The following is a 17,122-nucleotide window of genomic DNA, read 5'->3' on the forward strand; positions in this document are numbered from 1 at the left end:
GTGAAATTTCTGCAAGTTTTAAACTATAATAAATAAAAGTGTAGCAATAATTGGAACACACTGAGTTCACTGTTGAAAATCTCCTAAGTGTTATAGTTGGTAATTCTTACTTTAATAGCATTTCATTTAGCTCGGTTTCTGAATTTTTTTTATCCTCATTAAAATTTTTAAATAAATATAAATGCAATAAGTCGCTAAAATATAATTTTTGAAAAGCTTATATTTTTTTCATTCTTAGTAGAGTAACATATTAAATTAAATATTCACTATTTAACATATTAAATAGTGAAAAATTTCACTATTAATTTATGTGATTTTTTCATTTGTTTAGATATTAAGGATATTTTCTTCATTTTAAATTTTTTTGCTTTAAACGCATGTTCTTTTATTAACGATTTTTGTGAGAGATCATTTTAAAATAAAATTAATAATTCCATTCAAAAAATTATCACTGCAATTTCTTTTTCAAAATATATATGTTTAGCATTGGTCATTCATTGTTTTTGGTGACTGATTCATTAATCCGGAAGGTAGAAAGAATAATGCCAATTTCAGTTATTATTTTGCCGAGCTTTCGACCTAGGTTTAAAAAAATGTTTTTTTTTTATTTGTGGGCGAAAAAATCTTAAATATTTACAGATGAGTGTGCATAAGCTGTACATAAACAGACAGGACAGAAGATACACCAACTTTTATGATAACAGTGTAAAAATATTATATTGTCAAAAGCCCCTGAAGGTGACCTAGTCCCTAGGTCGAAAGCTCGGCGAAATAATAAAAATAATAATGACTGAAATTGGCATTATTCTTTCTCCCTTCTTTTTATTTATCGCAATAAGCTGTCTGTCCTTCACTACTTAAAATATTTTCAATTTACCTTATGGGTGATATTCAGTTGTCTCTTATTGTGACATATTATATTGCTGTTTTTAATATATTTAGGTTTTTAAATTAATAATATTTATTGATTCTGGATAATGATACTAATTGTTTAAGGGCAGAATTACAATCACTGGGTACGCCTGAAACAGGTGATAACAGAACTAATCTACCATAAGAAACGCGTCGTATCTTCTCGTACAAAATCTACACGAAATATTATAGAGTATGAAACATACACTCTATTAATTTTTACTGCATACATTTCAATTCCTGATAGCAAATGTTTTTCTAACTAAAAGTTAACTTCAAAATAAGTAGTGGGTTTGTAGTTATCAGATTTGTCTAAGTCCAATTTTGGCGACTGAATTTTACAAATCACGACCATTGTCTTCTTTCCTTCCTTGAACATCGAACTCAGTTTCTCCCTTATCCTTCTAAAATAATTTTTCTATAGAAAACGATTCAAATTAAAAGTGTAGATTTATATACTCGTATATCTGAGCTGCTTAGTAACTCTAGTTTTGCAAAATGTTTGGGAACGCTTTCAACAAATATATACATACATATATTTAAAAAAAATTATTCTATACAATCGCCCCTCCGGTCGAGGTTAGAAAACTTATTATTATCATGTCAATGCTTTAAATAATCTAGGATTAAAAGATTTGTGCTATCTGCAGACAGATGGAATATTGAATGCTTCATTTGCAGCAGATCCCAGCGATCCTCAAAAATATAAAAATTTTCTTGTAGGAATGAATTTAAAAAAATGACACGCTTTAGCTGTGTACTTAGTACATGAAGTTTAAAAAAAGTCTTGTGTTCTTTATTTAGGTGAAAACTTAATTAAAAAATATTAACACGAACTATAAGATTTACAATAGAATTTAGAGAGGAAGTGGCAATACTGTTTTCTTTGAGTAACTTTCATATTGTTCTTGCATTACTTTATTAATTTAGAAAAAGTAGGCAGTGATAATTTTATTTTCTACTGTTAAAAGCTGAAGATTTTTTTTGTATTTAATTTTTTTAAAAAAATACCTCATAACTAACCTTATCTAATTTGTTATGCGCTGGCCTCTGCTCAACTCGTACATCTGCTTCAGTTAACGACAACTTTTATGGTAAGAATCAAGCATGAAAACCAATAATGTATACAAATTCATATCGATTTATTCAATGTTATTTAATGGTGAAATGGTCAAAATTAGATAATTTATAATTAAAGAGCTTAAATAATCCACTACCTGTATTACTAAATTTAGAATAAATTTCTAGTTTATGGTCCATAAAGTCCGTAAGAAAATGTGAAATAAGTTTTAAAAAAAAGTTAACGGAATATCGAAAATAATTGTATTCTTGAAAATTAAAACATAATTATTATTGATTTTGGGGGCTATTAAGGTGCGGTAATAAATTCACAAACAAATTTCTGTCTTCATACCAACGTTTCGGTAAATGTATTACCTTCTTCAGGGTATTGTAAAATTTGTGGAGTTTAACGTTAAGCTACATTTTCATAACTGATGATGTTATGATGTTACAATAATTTTATAATATCCTGAAGAAGAAAATTTACCGAAATTTATATTTACCGATATTTACCGAAACGTTGGTATGAAGATAGAAATTTGTTTGTGAATTTATTACCGCACCTCAATATTCCCCAAAATCGATCAATTAACAACGGTCGAAAACCAAAACTATCATTATTATTATTAATACAACAAATACAAATGCTATATAAATATGTAATAAACTCTTAAATTTTTCTTCTAAATGAACATTTATAATTTTCAGGCATGGGTAAGGAAGTGGAAAACCTAATAATGGAAAACAACGAGTTGCTGGCAACTAAGTAAGAAATATTATAATTTATATGCGAAATATTGCAAGCAGTTTTTATCGTGGCATTTATGTTGCCACTTTATCAGTTCTTGTTATTAATTGCAGTTTATCTAAATTTTTAAAGAGTATTGAATAAACTAAGTCTTTAATACTTCTGGCCAATGTTTCATTAGGTATTGCTTTTGTTACATTTTACAGTAATGAAGTCATTCGTCTTGATTGAGTCTTGTGTAATTACCAAAGCCGTATTTTCCGTATTATTTCTTCGGAAAATTGATAAACACATCGAATAATACATTACTCGTAATAAAAATTGTTTTCGTTGGATTAATTAAAATACTTTAATTAAATTGATTTTAGCGGAGTTTCCTAACACTTAATCCCTTTTAGGCTGTAGCAGCACTCATTTATTTGAAATACTGATCCCTGTGGTTAAGCGTAATTTACAAAGAATTAACCTTTTCACGGAGATTTTTTCCCCCTTGAAAACTTATTGCTAGCGTTAACAGCTGAAATATTCCTTAAATCTTTTCAAATATTTCAGCTTTCACCCATAATTTTCTACAGCTTTTCGAAAGACCTTATCAATTGTTTTGCTATTCACTTTCTTTATCAGTTCTCTCCTACTCATATACTCATTTTCCCACATTGTGGGTTAAAAGAGTTAAATATGAATGAGTAAAATGGTAAGTAAAATGTAGGAAAGAAATAAAATATAACGGAAGCATCTACAATAAATTCCCGTAGACATCATCAACTTGATTATGTTTTTAATATGATCAAGACAAACTACCGAATATAAGTGAAAGTATAAATTCTAAATTTAAAGAAATGCACTGTAAGAATTATCACACAGTGTTTGCATCGAAAGAAGTCAACTTTATCTATATAATTTTCTGCTTTAAAACTATTTAATTATAACTATTTAATAACAGTTACTTTGAATTGTTTTTAGGAATGCACTTAACATTGTGAAAGATGATCTCATTATAAAGGTCGATGAACTCACCAGGTATTGTTTTATTTTTTTTTTCATCAAAAATTAATGAATAATTTATATATATATTTTCTCCCTTGTTCACCTGTTCCTCTCTTCGTTATGTTTAAACTCTAAGGGGGTTTAGGTGTTGAAAGACAAAAAGTAATATTTCTCTATTTGAGGATATATCCTCTTTCCCTTCTAGTAACCACTCAATTCTACCACTCTTAAGTCATGAAGGTTAGTTACTTTAAAGGAGGGTTGCGTCAGAGGCTGAGTTCTCAACTTCCTTGTGCCACTATCTTCTGGCATGACTCTCATGATATGTTGGATCAGTCTAAGCTAAAGTTTGCCTGCGTGTTGCACACAAGGGTTGTGTGAGAGTAAGAATTGACGGTTTTGTGTATTGTGCCGGTGTGCTCGATTGGTCTTAAAGAAGTAAACAAAATTACTTTATTAATTGTTTCTTCTAAGGCAATTCAATTTCGTAAAGTTTTTACAACGATCCATCCAGTCTCATTCTCGGACAGAAATGAAACGATAAAACCAAAGCCAAAAACGCATATTATTAGGAAGATTGAGATCGCAGAAGTAACTATGTGTGATCGTAGTGGAGGACTAGCTGGGAGTTGAACCCATATTTCAACAGACCCTGCAAATTTAGAACCTGTTCTTTGTGGTGTATTTGTTTTGGGTTGTGTTAGAGAAGTAAAATATGAGGGGCATTATTTTTTCAAATTTAAGGAATTAAAGAAATAATTAATAAAATGTAATCAACCTGCCTTCAGAAATGTAATGCACACATTTCTTGTATTAAAACATAAAGTAAGGTTGAAAGAAATTTTCATCAAGATGTGTAGCTTAGATGAAATAGAAGTTATAATTAAATAATACACCTATTAAATCATTCTAACACTGTTGGAATACAAAATATAATTGCTACTTTGTACTTGCTAATTGTCTACTGAGTGCATTTTTTCATTATATAATTTTATTTTAGTGAACAGGAAATCCTGCGAGAGGAAAATAAGTCATTGAAAACAATAAATTCTCGACTGAATCAGAGATTAACAGAAAGAGAAGAAGAATTGAAAAAAATGAAAGAAGAAATTGAAAAACAATCTAAGTCAAACAAATCCGATGATGAGGTATGTAATAAAAGTAATTATTTGATTAAGTAATCATATAATGAAAATCTTTTAAATTTATCATACTACAAGGAGAAGTATTGCGAAATGAGTAAAATTTTAGGCATCTAGTTTTCGCGGGATAAATATGTTCTGAGGTTTCCTGAGGCAAAAAGTGATTTTTAGAAAATAATACAGCTCAAACATGTACGGAGTGAATGATAGATTATTTATTGTAAGATTTTCGAGGGAATACTTACTGTGAATTAAAAATAATAATGTATTTCTATACAATTTTCACGACATAAAATAAAAAAACTGAAACTAAAAATAATTTAAAATATGAAAGCATACAAAACCTTTTGATATAAACTCAAGAATGTTGAAATATAATATTCATTTACTTTGCCTTTTCAAACTACTAAGTTTTATACTTTTTTATTTTATATGCCCACAATAATGAATGCCTTTTGACAGAAGTTTCTGCTTGAAAATTTGTCTTATTGCAATACTTCTTCTTAAGAGGGGAGGAAAAAAATAAAAAGGTAAAAGACAGTTATGTGATTAACAGAACATTTATTATTGTTAATAGGAAGATGTTCCAATGGCCCAACGGAAACGTTTTACAAGGGTTGAAATGGCTAGGGTTTTAATGGAGCGGAATCAATATAAAGAAAGATTTATGGAGTTACAAGAAGCAGTCCGATTTACTGAAATGATTAGAGCTTCGAAAAATGAAACTGATTTGGATAAGAAGAGTAAACAAAGTGTTTGGAAATTGTAAGATTTTTGCATTTACATATAAAGAACATAAATTTGAAACAAATTAAAAACAGAACAAAATATATCAATAATATATTGACAAAATTATGTGTAGGATTATAACATAATGCTAAGATTTTAAACGTTTATTATGATTAGTAATTTGTTTAAACTTAAATTATTGTCATTATAATTAACTCGTTTTTAACAAGCAGGGCACTAAAAGTTGGTAGAGGTACTTTTTTTTCTACGGGTGCGTCGACTAATTGGCCAGTGACAAGCACCTAGGGATGTTGTTGAAACGTTACATTAATTAATCATCCTTCTGTGAAGAGTCGTTAAGCTAGATTTGTCACAAATTCTGCCCTTATAGACTTTGTGCCAAGCTTAACGAAATTGTAGAATTAATCAGGCATTGCGGGTTCTAAATGTACGTGTTAATTTTTCTTCAGCTACGACATAATCTAAACAGTTTTTTTATTTTGATATTCTAATAGGGAAATTACGAATGGTGCTTGAAATTAGAAATTTGGTTTCTAGAAATGAATACCATTTTTGGTATTTGTCTCCTTTGTAACTTGTTACATATAATATCATTTAGCATGTTGCAATACTCATGATATTATCAACAATTTAGTTTCCTTTTTAGTGAAGAAACAAAACTTCTTTGCGCGTTTACATAATTTTTTTGGGATAATCTATTTCTCCAGTTTTACTTTTTAATGGCAAATTCATGATAAAGAATTTACATTAGCTTAGTAAGTAGGGTTGTACAGTATACTAGGGTAAGCTGGAGGTCCAGCTGTTCAAACCTGGCATGATTTTCCTACAGCTCTCTTGTTTGAAACGAATTGTCTATAGCTATAGAACAATGACCTTCGATGTTTATAGTCGAATTCCTTTATTTAGTCCATTTACTAATCATGAGTTATGCTTTTGTTTACAGTTTTAGTAGCCTCTTTAGTGGAAATGATCGTGGTGTTGCACAACATAGAAAGGCGATGCCTAATGCCAACTTTAGGTACAATGCGCCAACTCATCACATAAGTCCTGCACTAGATACTATGAAAAAACGTTCCCTTCATGAAAGAAAGAGAGGTCTTGATCTTCTAGATAGTGGAGATATGTAAGTCATCTATAAATTTGAAATTACTTTAAAAAACAGAAAAATTAACAAAAATGATAGATTTTTCTGGAGATTTGTCTCAGCTTTTCTCAGTACTATTTTGCTTGATGCATGCGCTTAAAAAAAAAAAAGCGTGTTTAGAAATTTCTTTAGCCGGTCAATGTCTGAGAGTACATTTCTTAGGTAATTAAACTCCGCGAAAGGGACTGTTTTGGATGATGTTTGGAAATTATAATTGTGATTTGTTTTTAATGGGTCGTTTTCAATAAATAAATTTAAAACATATGTCATGCTTTGTGTGATTTAATCACAATTAATTTTTTTATGTGTATATTTTTTGATTTAAAAAGTAAATTTACCTAGTTATTCTTATCTCACTTAATTCATGTGATTTTACCTTACCTTTCTTTTGTGGTTTTGGACTTGAGTACAATTAACTTCGATATAATAATTTCATATCTCCCCATTCATACTGCACTGATATTTGCGCTTTGAATAACGGAAAATTTTTACATTAACGTTTTTTTAATATTCGGTTGCAGGAATGGGGAGATAGGAGAAACACAGAATACACCTGTAGCCCAACTTGCTCTCCCAACTCAAGATAGTATAGAGAACAGCAATGAGGCTATATCTTGACAAAAAAACTTTATTTACTAAATAAATTAATTAGTTTTGTAAATATTGTATAATTTGTGCATAATTATTTATGAATTATTTATCAAATATAGATTTTTTATTTGTTTAAGATAAATAAATAATTTTTTAAACGTTGATTTAATTGATGCACCCACAATTTTCCAATTCTATGCTTGTCCTGGCATGATTTTTTTTTCTATCAAAGTTTATATTACTTCTCTTCCTTTTTTCTCTTATCTGTCAAGTTTAGAGGTAATTTAAGAGAGTAAAAAGTATATCGTTGTTCAGTTCTTTATTTGCTTTGATTGTATACTTTTTAAAAATTGATTAAAGGTATGCGTAATTTCAAAAATTGAGCAGGTACAATTTATAAGTAAGCTATGTTAGTTGTAATTTTTCTTGGATTTTGAAGAAATGTTTCGTGTCTTTTTCTAGAAGTAATGAGAAAATAGCTGCTCGTCGTGCAAGTGAAAGAAGAGAACAACTTCGAGCAGTACAAGCTCATGTTAGAAAAGATGATGGCCGACTTCATGCATATGGATGGTCTCTACCGGCTAAAGGCGGGGCTGGTGGTTCTCCAGTTCCACCAAGGTCACAGAATTCTAGTGGTCCACCACAAGTACCAGTTCCGGTTCCTGTTTATTGCAGACCTCTCATGGAGAAAGAAGATGGTATGAAGGTAAAACGTTTTCCTTCCCATTTTGCTTTTAAAGAACAACGATCGAATAAATGAAAACCGTCGGTAATTTTTATTTAAAGTAATCGAGAGGCAATCATATTTGAATCATCCTGATTCAAACCTGAACTTTCTCAGCCCCTGCAGCCATTGACAATGTACTCTAGTCACGGACACCACTTAAGGACAGCACCTCTTGTGTTGGGTATGGTAGAATAGCTATGATATTTTCTGACAGTTGAAAGTGGAACTAAGTGGCCAAGGAATTTTTCGGGTACAACTCTTGCATATCTTCGGTTTCTTTTTTTTGGCTTGGGCTTAACTATGTATTGCGCTAAGGCGTAACTATCAAGAACTAGTGTCTTGTTAGAAAGCCACTCTGTGGCGAACAATATATTCAGGTGTCAATGGAGATAAAGAAATAGGAGATCCTGGACCTGGGATCTCTTAGGTGTGATCTCAGGCAAAGGGAATATCCTTACTGAAACCCTGTTTATATTTTGGCTTCCCTTAGGATTGAGTACAAATATTTCTATAAATGAAGTTTTGGAAGCTGCAGTTTCAGAAGATAATATTGAAACTGAGGGTGCTAATGTGGTTGGTATTCGTTCTGGTGAGTGGATTACCCTTGGAAAGGATAAGTGGCTGATGAGTTCCATAAGTTTACTGCAAATCGTGATGCGACAAATTCAACTATAAGTTCAGCATTAATAAGTTCTGTAACTAAAAGCCAACTTAGATACATTATCGTCGCTTTTTGAAAATTTTTAGATCATAAAGAAAATCAATAATAAATTCATGTTAATAAAAATTAAAATTAAATGCATTTATTTTCTCAAATAAAATGCAGCATTTATTTTTTTGAAAAACTGCGATATCTGTTATATTTAATACAAAAATTAATTCTAATCTGTAATAATTCAAGTTATCAGAACATTAATTGTTTCTTACCAAAATTAAGTTAGGTACCTTGCTCATTAAATTTATTATGTAGTAATTTGAGGAGGTCCCATTTTCATAGCCCTGTATTTATAATGTTTGTCTTTTTTGACTGGTCAATTCTAACTCTAACCTAAACAGGTAAAAATTTAATTCTACATTGAAAGATTATCGTCATTCAAATTTTTATCATTTAAAATCACGTTTTTTATTATACTTATTTCTAAAGTAGGCTTTAAAATTTGAACCTCCAAGCTTCATGTGGCAGAGACAATACGTTAACAATTTCTTAGTGTAGGTTACTTTTATTTATTTATTTGATTAACAATTGCCTCCCCTCAATGTACTAAAACTTAATGTAAATAATTCTTTTAAAGATTTGGTGTGCCGCCGGAGTCAATTTAGCAGGGGGTAGAACTAAAGATGGTGGTGAGATAGTGGGAGCTAGTGTATTCTACAGTAAACCTCCAAGTAACTGCGAAGCTTCTCATGATGCAGAAGCCAATAACCCTGTAGAACAGTTAGAAAAGGACATTGAGGTAAATCAGATAATTTCGATTAAATCATTTTTATTAAAATGATTCCTCAGTTTTATTTATAACTATTTTGTGAAATAGGATGGCGAAAGGCAAAGAAAAGAAAGCGAAGAACAATTGTCTTCTTTGGTTTGGATCTGCACCAGTACAAGATCCGTAAGTTACGTAACTGTGATTGATGCAAATAATCCAGCTGATATTCTTGAAGCATTCAGTGTATGCCCTTCATACTTACTGTGTATCGCTAGTGTTCCAGGTTAGTGATATTAATGTGGGTTACTAATTGTTAAATAAAAATGAACACAATAATTTTGAAATAATAAATACAAATTTTGCTCAGTTCTGAGAGTAAACTTATTTAACAGGTCCAATTATCACATTTTCTGATTTATGATCAGTTTTATTGGAAAGAATTTTTTAAGTTGTGTTGTATCATGGTGTGATAGGTTTGGGTAAAGGAGGGACTTGAAACTTGATTTAGGTCATCACTATTCTCTGTATTGACTACCGGACAGTTTTAATAAGGCTAAAAAGTTAATGAGAGATTTGTTAGCTTTTCCGTGATAAGATTTGGTCCATGATACAACAGTTTGAGAAGAGACTTAAGGTGCTAACTTCAATTTAGCAGTTTTTTAAGTCCACCGAGAATTTTCAAATAAAGTTAGTGATAGATTTGGTCGTAACGTTTTAGTCACAGCTGTCACAGTTGTTCTGTTTCCTGCAGAGCTTATTGCAAGTTTGATGGCAGTTAGTAACTCTTATATTTGCTACTTGGATTATGTTTAGTATGAAGTATTTAGCGAAACTCGTCTAAGCTCACAAAATAAGGTTTCATGGACGGAGGCGGTTTTTCTTTACTTTTTTTACCATTTTAAAATCCAAGGTCACAAACACCGGGAAACAAACTCAGAACCACAGTACATGTTAGCTTTGTGGTCCTCTCCTCTAACTACTCAGCTATCGGGCGCCTGACAAGTATCATAAATAATACAATTCACAACCACAGAACTGAAGGTAAAACACAATAAATTAACTACTAGTGTAAACTCTCCGTCTGGAGGCAGAGTAACAAAAGATTGACCAAGCTTCTTCGAAATTCTCTTAGGTTACCTTATCCTTTATGAGAGAGACGAGTTTAGTATACTGAGACGTAAAGGTTGTCAGTTGTAAGAGTTCAGGTATTGTACCGAGAACTGAGAACTGTTCAGTTCTCGGTAGTTCTGGTATTAGAGCTGATGACAGTTTGTTGCAAAAGTGTCTTGAATGTCTAGGAGGCTGCTTAATGCCGTTGGTAAATAAAGGGGTTGGTTCGATGTCAGATGCGTATGTTAGTTGCATTTAAAGTTTCTTAAAATCACTACCAGAGAGAGTTGGTTTGGAGCACTCCTCCTTTTAAAACTTAACATTATAATCGCCAGTTTCGAAGTAATTAATTTAATTAGTAAGTACAAACAGAACGTAATAAATTATATGTATGACAAGTCGCATTTAATACAAAAAATTTGGATTCTTTAACTTTGTATCCACCCTTTATGATAGAGACAAATTAAATTGCACCATTTTGGTGAAATACAAGAGTGCCTAATTCTAATGTAAGTTGTAAATAATTTATATTTTAATTATCTGAAGTAAACTGTTTATTTTCTCTTATTAGGTGCTTGCGAAAGTGACTACAGAATTAATGATGAAGACGTAGATCCAACCCCAACTTGTTCCAGTGAAGGAGAAGTAAATGAAAATCAACCGGATGAACCAGTGAATAACAATAACAGTGAACAAAGTAACAGTAATGATGGGAAAAAAGAAGATGTAGAAGAACCTAGAATTGGTAGAATTACATTTGTAAGTTGTGCTACCGGAAGTGAAGATACCACCTCACTTCCACCAGCCACACCACTTCCAGATATTCCTCCTTCCATCACCGATGAACCCATTGATACTAATGCCAATGGTAAGATCATTGTACTAATTATTATTTTTATATTTATGTAAATAACTTTTTTTAATCTAATGGTTATTCGGTCAGCTCGGTGTTGTTTGTTATGTGTAATATCAATTTATTGGTTTGTTAGTGAATGCATTTTGTAAGTCAATTTTCTTTTTGTTTGTATCGGTAACCTAAAAACTGCTAGGTCAACTACATTTTATTCAGGTTTTAAAAAGTTGCAACTTGGAAGAAACTTTAGATTAATTATTAGAAATAGAATTACGTTAGGCATTATTTATATTTTATATTTCTATATTTTATTACGAGGTTTTAAGAGATTTCACTGTGAAAGAGGAATCAAGTGGTGCTTTGCTGAAGGATTAAAAAATCGCTTTAAATATATTGCCCAAATCGAAAAATAGTTATTATTTTTAGATATACTTCTTCAGAGGAAAAACATTTGTACTCCTTTCAGATAAAGGTAGACAGATTAGAAAACATTCCTTTTCTTCAACTTCGATAATATGAATAACTTTGATGTGAGTAGTTACTATAGTAAAGTAGATAAGGCTCAAAAAGTGGGTTTTTATTATAAGTAGACACGGCTCTCTAGAATTAAAAAATTGTGTAAAATTTGCTTTGCATTTAATTTGAAAGTGCAAGGTTGTCAATAAAGAAGAAAGTTATGTTTAAAAAAGGTTCTTAAAAGCCCAATCCACGATGAAGCAATGTCCGAAACAAACCTCAGAAAAAATTGACCAGTTTCGAAAGTGATCTGAAGTACATTTCAAAGCGGAACAATAAACATTAACACATTAAAACATTTAAACTTTTTTGTAGGTTATCTCTTTATTATAGCCAACGCCAGAATAGTACAGAAAAGGGAATAAAAAACACATCAAACTAAAAGTCTCCGGTCTAGCTGAGAAAAACAATTTTTTTTTTTAGATATCCGACTTTATTCGTCAACATACTCTCCTTCAAGAGTGATACATTCATTCTAACGCTCGTCTCCCTTTGCAATGCTTTTTGTGTAGAACGTCTTTGCTCTCAAAATTTGTTAAATTTTATCAAACATAAGGTTCAAATTTGATTTTTTGTTTAGGCGCCATACTTCTAGCGGGAGGTTTTGTTGAAATTCAGGCAACCGAAATTTGCACTTTAATAAATCGATTTTTGTTTGATCGTTGGTTTGTTTTTTATATAAATGTATAAAAATGTAAATACTACATTTTTTCCAGAAAACTGGTTAGAAGGGCATTTTTGAAAGAGGGCTTCTCTGCTTATCTCTAATGCGCTATTTCTGCACATTGAACTGCATAATATTAATAAAAAATAAATTTGAATTTAAATGGAATGCAACCTCTCTCTCTCTACTTGCTCTAATCCTCTCGTTCTGTCTTTCGCCTCCTCTGACATTCCTAACAGTCCTCCTCACCGACTGAATTGCCAATGTCCCCGCGAGTTCCTTGCAGTCTGAAGACCATAACCATCCGGTAGAGAGTGCTACCGCTGGGTAGTTTCTCTCCTCCTGTTCTTTTCGCACCATATGTTATATATCTAGTAAATGGTAGTTGGACGTTAAGCCCCGCCTGAAAAAATAGCTTTTAGCTATTTTAACTTTACTTTTATATCTCATCCACATTCTAATTTACTCATTGTATACATTTATTCAGATTGTAAATTACTAAAAAACAAAACAAAAACAAAAAAATGCAATTTTACTGAATAGATTCTCAAAAATGGCCCACACGCCATGTTTACTTTCGCGTTACTCTTGTCCTCCAAAATTCTTCAATCATGATCTTTATACAAAACAGTACTAATGTACTTTGTCTTCATAGCAAATATCTCACAATGAACTTACGAGGGTCGTTTGAAAAGTCCGTGCAAAGTCAGAGAGGTAGCACCACTGGCGCGTATCGAGGTTATGTTTAGTTAGTAGCATCTCTTGGAAGAACACACACCAAGTTTCAGCCAGATCGGTCTATTTCTTTGTGTTTGGCATTCGTTTGAATCGAGGAAGTCGAGTGATTTTCAAAAAATGGACGAATAAGAATTTCGTGTGTTGATTAAACACTACTTTATGAAAGGCAAAACGCCTCAGGACACTAAAGAGAAGCTTGATAAACATTATGGTGACTCTGCACCTTCGATTAGAACAGTTTATAAGTGGTTTCAAAATTTTCGGAGTGGCCATATGGGCACAAGTGACGCTGAACGTTCTGGACGCCCTGTTGAGGTTACTACTCCAGAAATCATTGATAAAATCCGTGATATGGTGATGGATGACAGAAGAGTGAAGGTGCGTGAGATTGCTAGTGCTGTGGGCATCTCGAATGAACGGGTACATAATATTTTGCATCAACATTTGGACATGACAAAGCTATCCGCAAGATGGGTGCCGCGATTGCTCACGCTTGACCAAAAACGAAATCGTGTGAAGTGTTGCAAGGACGGTTTGCAGCTGTTCCAGAAGAATCCGCAGGACTTTAAGCGTCGTTTCGTCACTGTGGATGAAACATGGATACATCACTACACTTCTGAGACCAAAGAACAATCTAAACAATGGGTTACCAAGGGGGAATCTGCGCCAAAAAAGGCGAAGACCGTTCCTTCGGCCGGAAAGATTATGGCGACTGTCTTTTGGGATTCGCAAGGAATAATCCTCATCGACTATCTGGAAAAGGGTAAAACTATTGCAGGTGCATATTATTCATCGTTATTGGACCGTTTGAAAACCGAGCTGCAAGAAAAACGCCCACGATTGGCCCACAAAAAAGTCCTTTTCCATCACGACAACGCACCAGCTCACACCTCAGCAGTTGTGGTCGCAAAATTAATGGAAATAGGGTTCCAACTCGTTTCACATCCCCCCTATTCTCCAGACTTGGCTCCCTCGGACTACTATTTTGAAAAAATGGCTGGCGGGAAAAAGATTTTATTCAAACGAGGAGGTGATTGCAGAAACGAATGGCTATTTTTCAGACTTGGACAAATCCTATTATTCGGAAGGGATCAACAAACTAGAGCAGCGTTGGACGAAGTGTATAAGCCTAAAAGGAGACTATGTTGAAAAATAAAAAAGGTTTACCCCAAAAAATTAAGTATTTTTTATTTTTGCACGGACTTTTCAAACGACCCTCGTACATTCAAGATTAAAAGAGCAAACTACCCGATTAAAAATTCATTTTTTTGTGATAATTGAGTTTTCAAGTAAGGTATTGCTCAGTATAAATGAAGTCAAGTAATGCTAACTTTTTTCGGCGTGTTTCACTTAACTCATATTAACCATTAAATTCAATAAAAAAATTCTTTCAAGGGAATGAAATGTTTGTATCAAAAGAATCCTTCATTTTTTAAATTAATTATTAATATTTTCATCAATAATTTTGTAATATTTCAACCATAGGTTTTTTTTTTCGCTCTTATTGATAAAAGCAAGATTCCGAGATTTCACTTCTTTTTTATTTTTGTTATGAAAAAAAAAGTACTACCAGCTTTTAGCTGAGGAGAAAAGACTCATGCTTTTGCCTGGCTTTTTGCGAATTCAAACTTCATTCATTTCTTAAAACGTGTAAACGGTACCTTGCTGATGAAGCTTTTCTGGAAAACTTTTATTATACGATACAAGGCCTGGACTTTCGTTTACGTGATGTGAAGTTACCTTAAAGTGTGAATCGACCTTAGCTTAATGATGTGTTTCTTTCTTTTTTTTAATTTATGGTATCATGTGTTTATTGATTGCTTTCATTACTATCTTACGTCTTACATCTCAAAATCTTTTATTTTAAAGTCTAACATTAACACAACGCTGTCTTAAAAATTCCATATGTTGCATACTTCACCCATGTTCACTGTGGGTTAGCATATCCTTACCAACAAGAGGATCATTCAAAAAACAAAAACCGGGATTCGCTACGGCACAAGAAGGTTTCATTTTTGGATGGACACTTCCTTTTTATTAAAAACCTGGATTTTTGTTTGTTTGTTTTTATTATTATTATTTTTATTAATTTATTTTTCTCCTAAAATTTGCGTGCCTCGAAAAATTATCTTATATCTACCTTTCCTTAGGGGTGGATATTTTTGTATTACCATTTCCTTTGTATTTTCACTTTTGTCATAAAGAATAAGTAGGCCAAATTTGGTTAAATCCAGATCAATGGTGAAGAGTGCTGGGGCCTATTTATGGTACCTCGATAGCAGAACTCTATTAAAAAGTACAAAGAGAATTAAATATTAAAACACCATTTTTGCAATTACTTATCTTCTCTCTTAAAACCGTTTGGTTGTCCAAACTGATTGTCCACATTCTTCTGCAGGGGTGGGCAACGTGCGGCCCGCGGCAAATAATAAAAATTGAAATAATAAAATATTTCAAATTTGATGTTAATTAAGTTTGGTAATTTTCGCTAGTAGACAATTATTGTCTCACCGTTCAAATCTTATATTTGTAATCCGCGCTCTTTCTTTGTATGATCACTCGAAGTTTAGTCGACACTTTGACGCCAGATAGAGCGTTTTCCCGACGTCTCGAAGCTACGGATTTTCGCTTCTTCTCTAGTTATTTGTTTTATGGTGCACCAGTTGATGTATAAATGTGAATGCCTGTGAATTCGTCTGGCTTTTAATAGAAAAAATGATGAAGGAAGATATGAAGCAATTTCATAGCAGTCATTAATGCCGTTTTTATGTTGATTTGTTAATAAATTTCATTTTAATTACTAATCTGTATTATAAATAAATAAAAACCATTAATAAATACTTGGACCTTGGTTTTTTCCACAAGTTATGTAATCTAAGTACGATATTGATCAATCATTTGATTTACATTTACATAATTAATTTTTATACTCCTTCAGATCAGATTGTGTCTGACATTGAAGCGTGATCGATATAATAATATAATATAATACTCGTAAGCCTCTATTTACATATTACACAGAAAAATAACACAAATAAATATCCATCGCTGTTACAATAATACAAAAAATTAAAAAAATAATAAAATAAAACTAAAATGATATAAATCTTTGTTCATTAATCCACTCTTCTGTAAATATGTAGGCCTTCCCTTGGGGAGTTTTAGTCCTTTGACGGTGACCAGCCGTACCTAAGGATAAGAGTTCCCCGATTTCTCCATCTGCACACATTTCTTGTTCCAGTAGGCTCTGTCTTCCGCTTTCCTCATCCAGCTGACTCCCTCTTCTTTTTTCATCTCATCTGACCATCTTTTGCGCTGTCTACCTTTTTTCCTTTTTCCTTCTAAAGGTAACCACTCCGTAACCATCCTTGTCCATCCGTTCTGGCCAAATGTCCAGCCCACTCCCATTTTAACTTCTTACAGCACCGAGCGGCATTTCTTACTAAAGTTCTTTCCCTTATAATTTGGCTTCTGATCCTGTCTCTTCTCTTTATACTTAGCATGCTTCTCTCAACGCTTCTTTGCCAAATTTCTATTTTCTTCTCTACTGCTTTTGTGGTCGACCAAGTTTGGCATCCATAAGTCAGCACAGGAAGTATATTGCAGTTGAGTACATAGCTCTTCCATTTAATATCTATGTTTGCCTTCATTATGCACTTCAAGGACCAATATTTTCTCCAAGACAAAGCGATGCGCCTCTGAATTTCTTTTGGGAGCCTGTTTTGAAAAGAAACTGTTTGACCCAGATAAATAA

General features: G+C 32.2%; 1 protein-coding gene across 16 annotated transcripts in view; it reads left to right on the plus strand.

Moving 5' to 3' along the window:
* syd (JNK-interacting protein syd) overlaps positions 1 to 17,122 on the plus strand; it is a 61,055-nt gene that overhangs the window by 13,571 nt on the left and 30,362 nt on the right. For 10 of the 16 annotated variants that reach the window (XM_074118904.1, XM_074118899.1, XM_074118900.1 and 7 more), the window contains 10 exons: positions 1,989 to 2,006; positions 2,683 to 2,740; positions 3,686 to 3,742; positions 4,710 to 4,857; positions 5,429 to 5,616; positions 6,545 to 6,724; positions 7,799 to 8,042; positions 9,356 to 9,517; positions 9,596 to 9,770; positions 11,169 to 11,465. In XM_074118904.1, the coding sequence (XP_073975005.1) occupies positions 1,989 to 2,006; positions 2,683 to 2,740; positions 3,686 to 3,742; positions 4,710 to 4,857; positions 5,429 to 5,616; positions 6,545 to 6,724; positions 7,799 to 8,042; positions 9,356 to 9,517; positions 9,596 to 9,770; positions 11,169 to 11,465 (1,527 nt within the window). Of the gene's footprint in view, positions 1 to 1,955; positions 2,007 to 2,682; positions 2,741 to 3,685; positions 3,743 to 4,709; positions 4,858 to 5,428; positions 5,617 to 6,544; positions 6,725 to 7,798; positions 8,043 to 9,355; positions 9,518 to 9,595; positions 9,771 to 11,168; positions 11,466 to 17,122 lie in introns of all 16 variants that reach the window. The other 6 variants (XM_074118909.1, XM_074118915.1, XM_074118911.1 and 3 more) reach the window with 3 other exon arrangements.

This window comes from Rhodnius prolixus, unplaced genomic scaffold, assembly GCF_049639745.1.
Source record: "Rhodnius prolixus isolate KJV_2025 unplaced genomic scaffold, Rpr scaffold_2, whole genome shotgun sequence".
In the NCBI taxonomy this organism is placed as follows: domain Eukaryota; kingdom Metazoa; phylum Arthropoda; class Insecta; order Hemiptera; family Reduviidae; genus Rhodnius; species Rhodnius prolixus.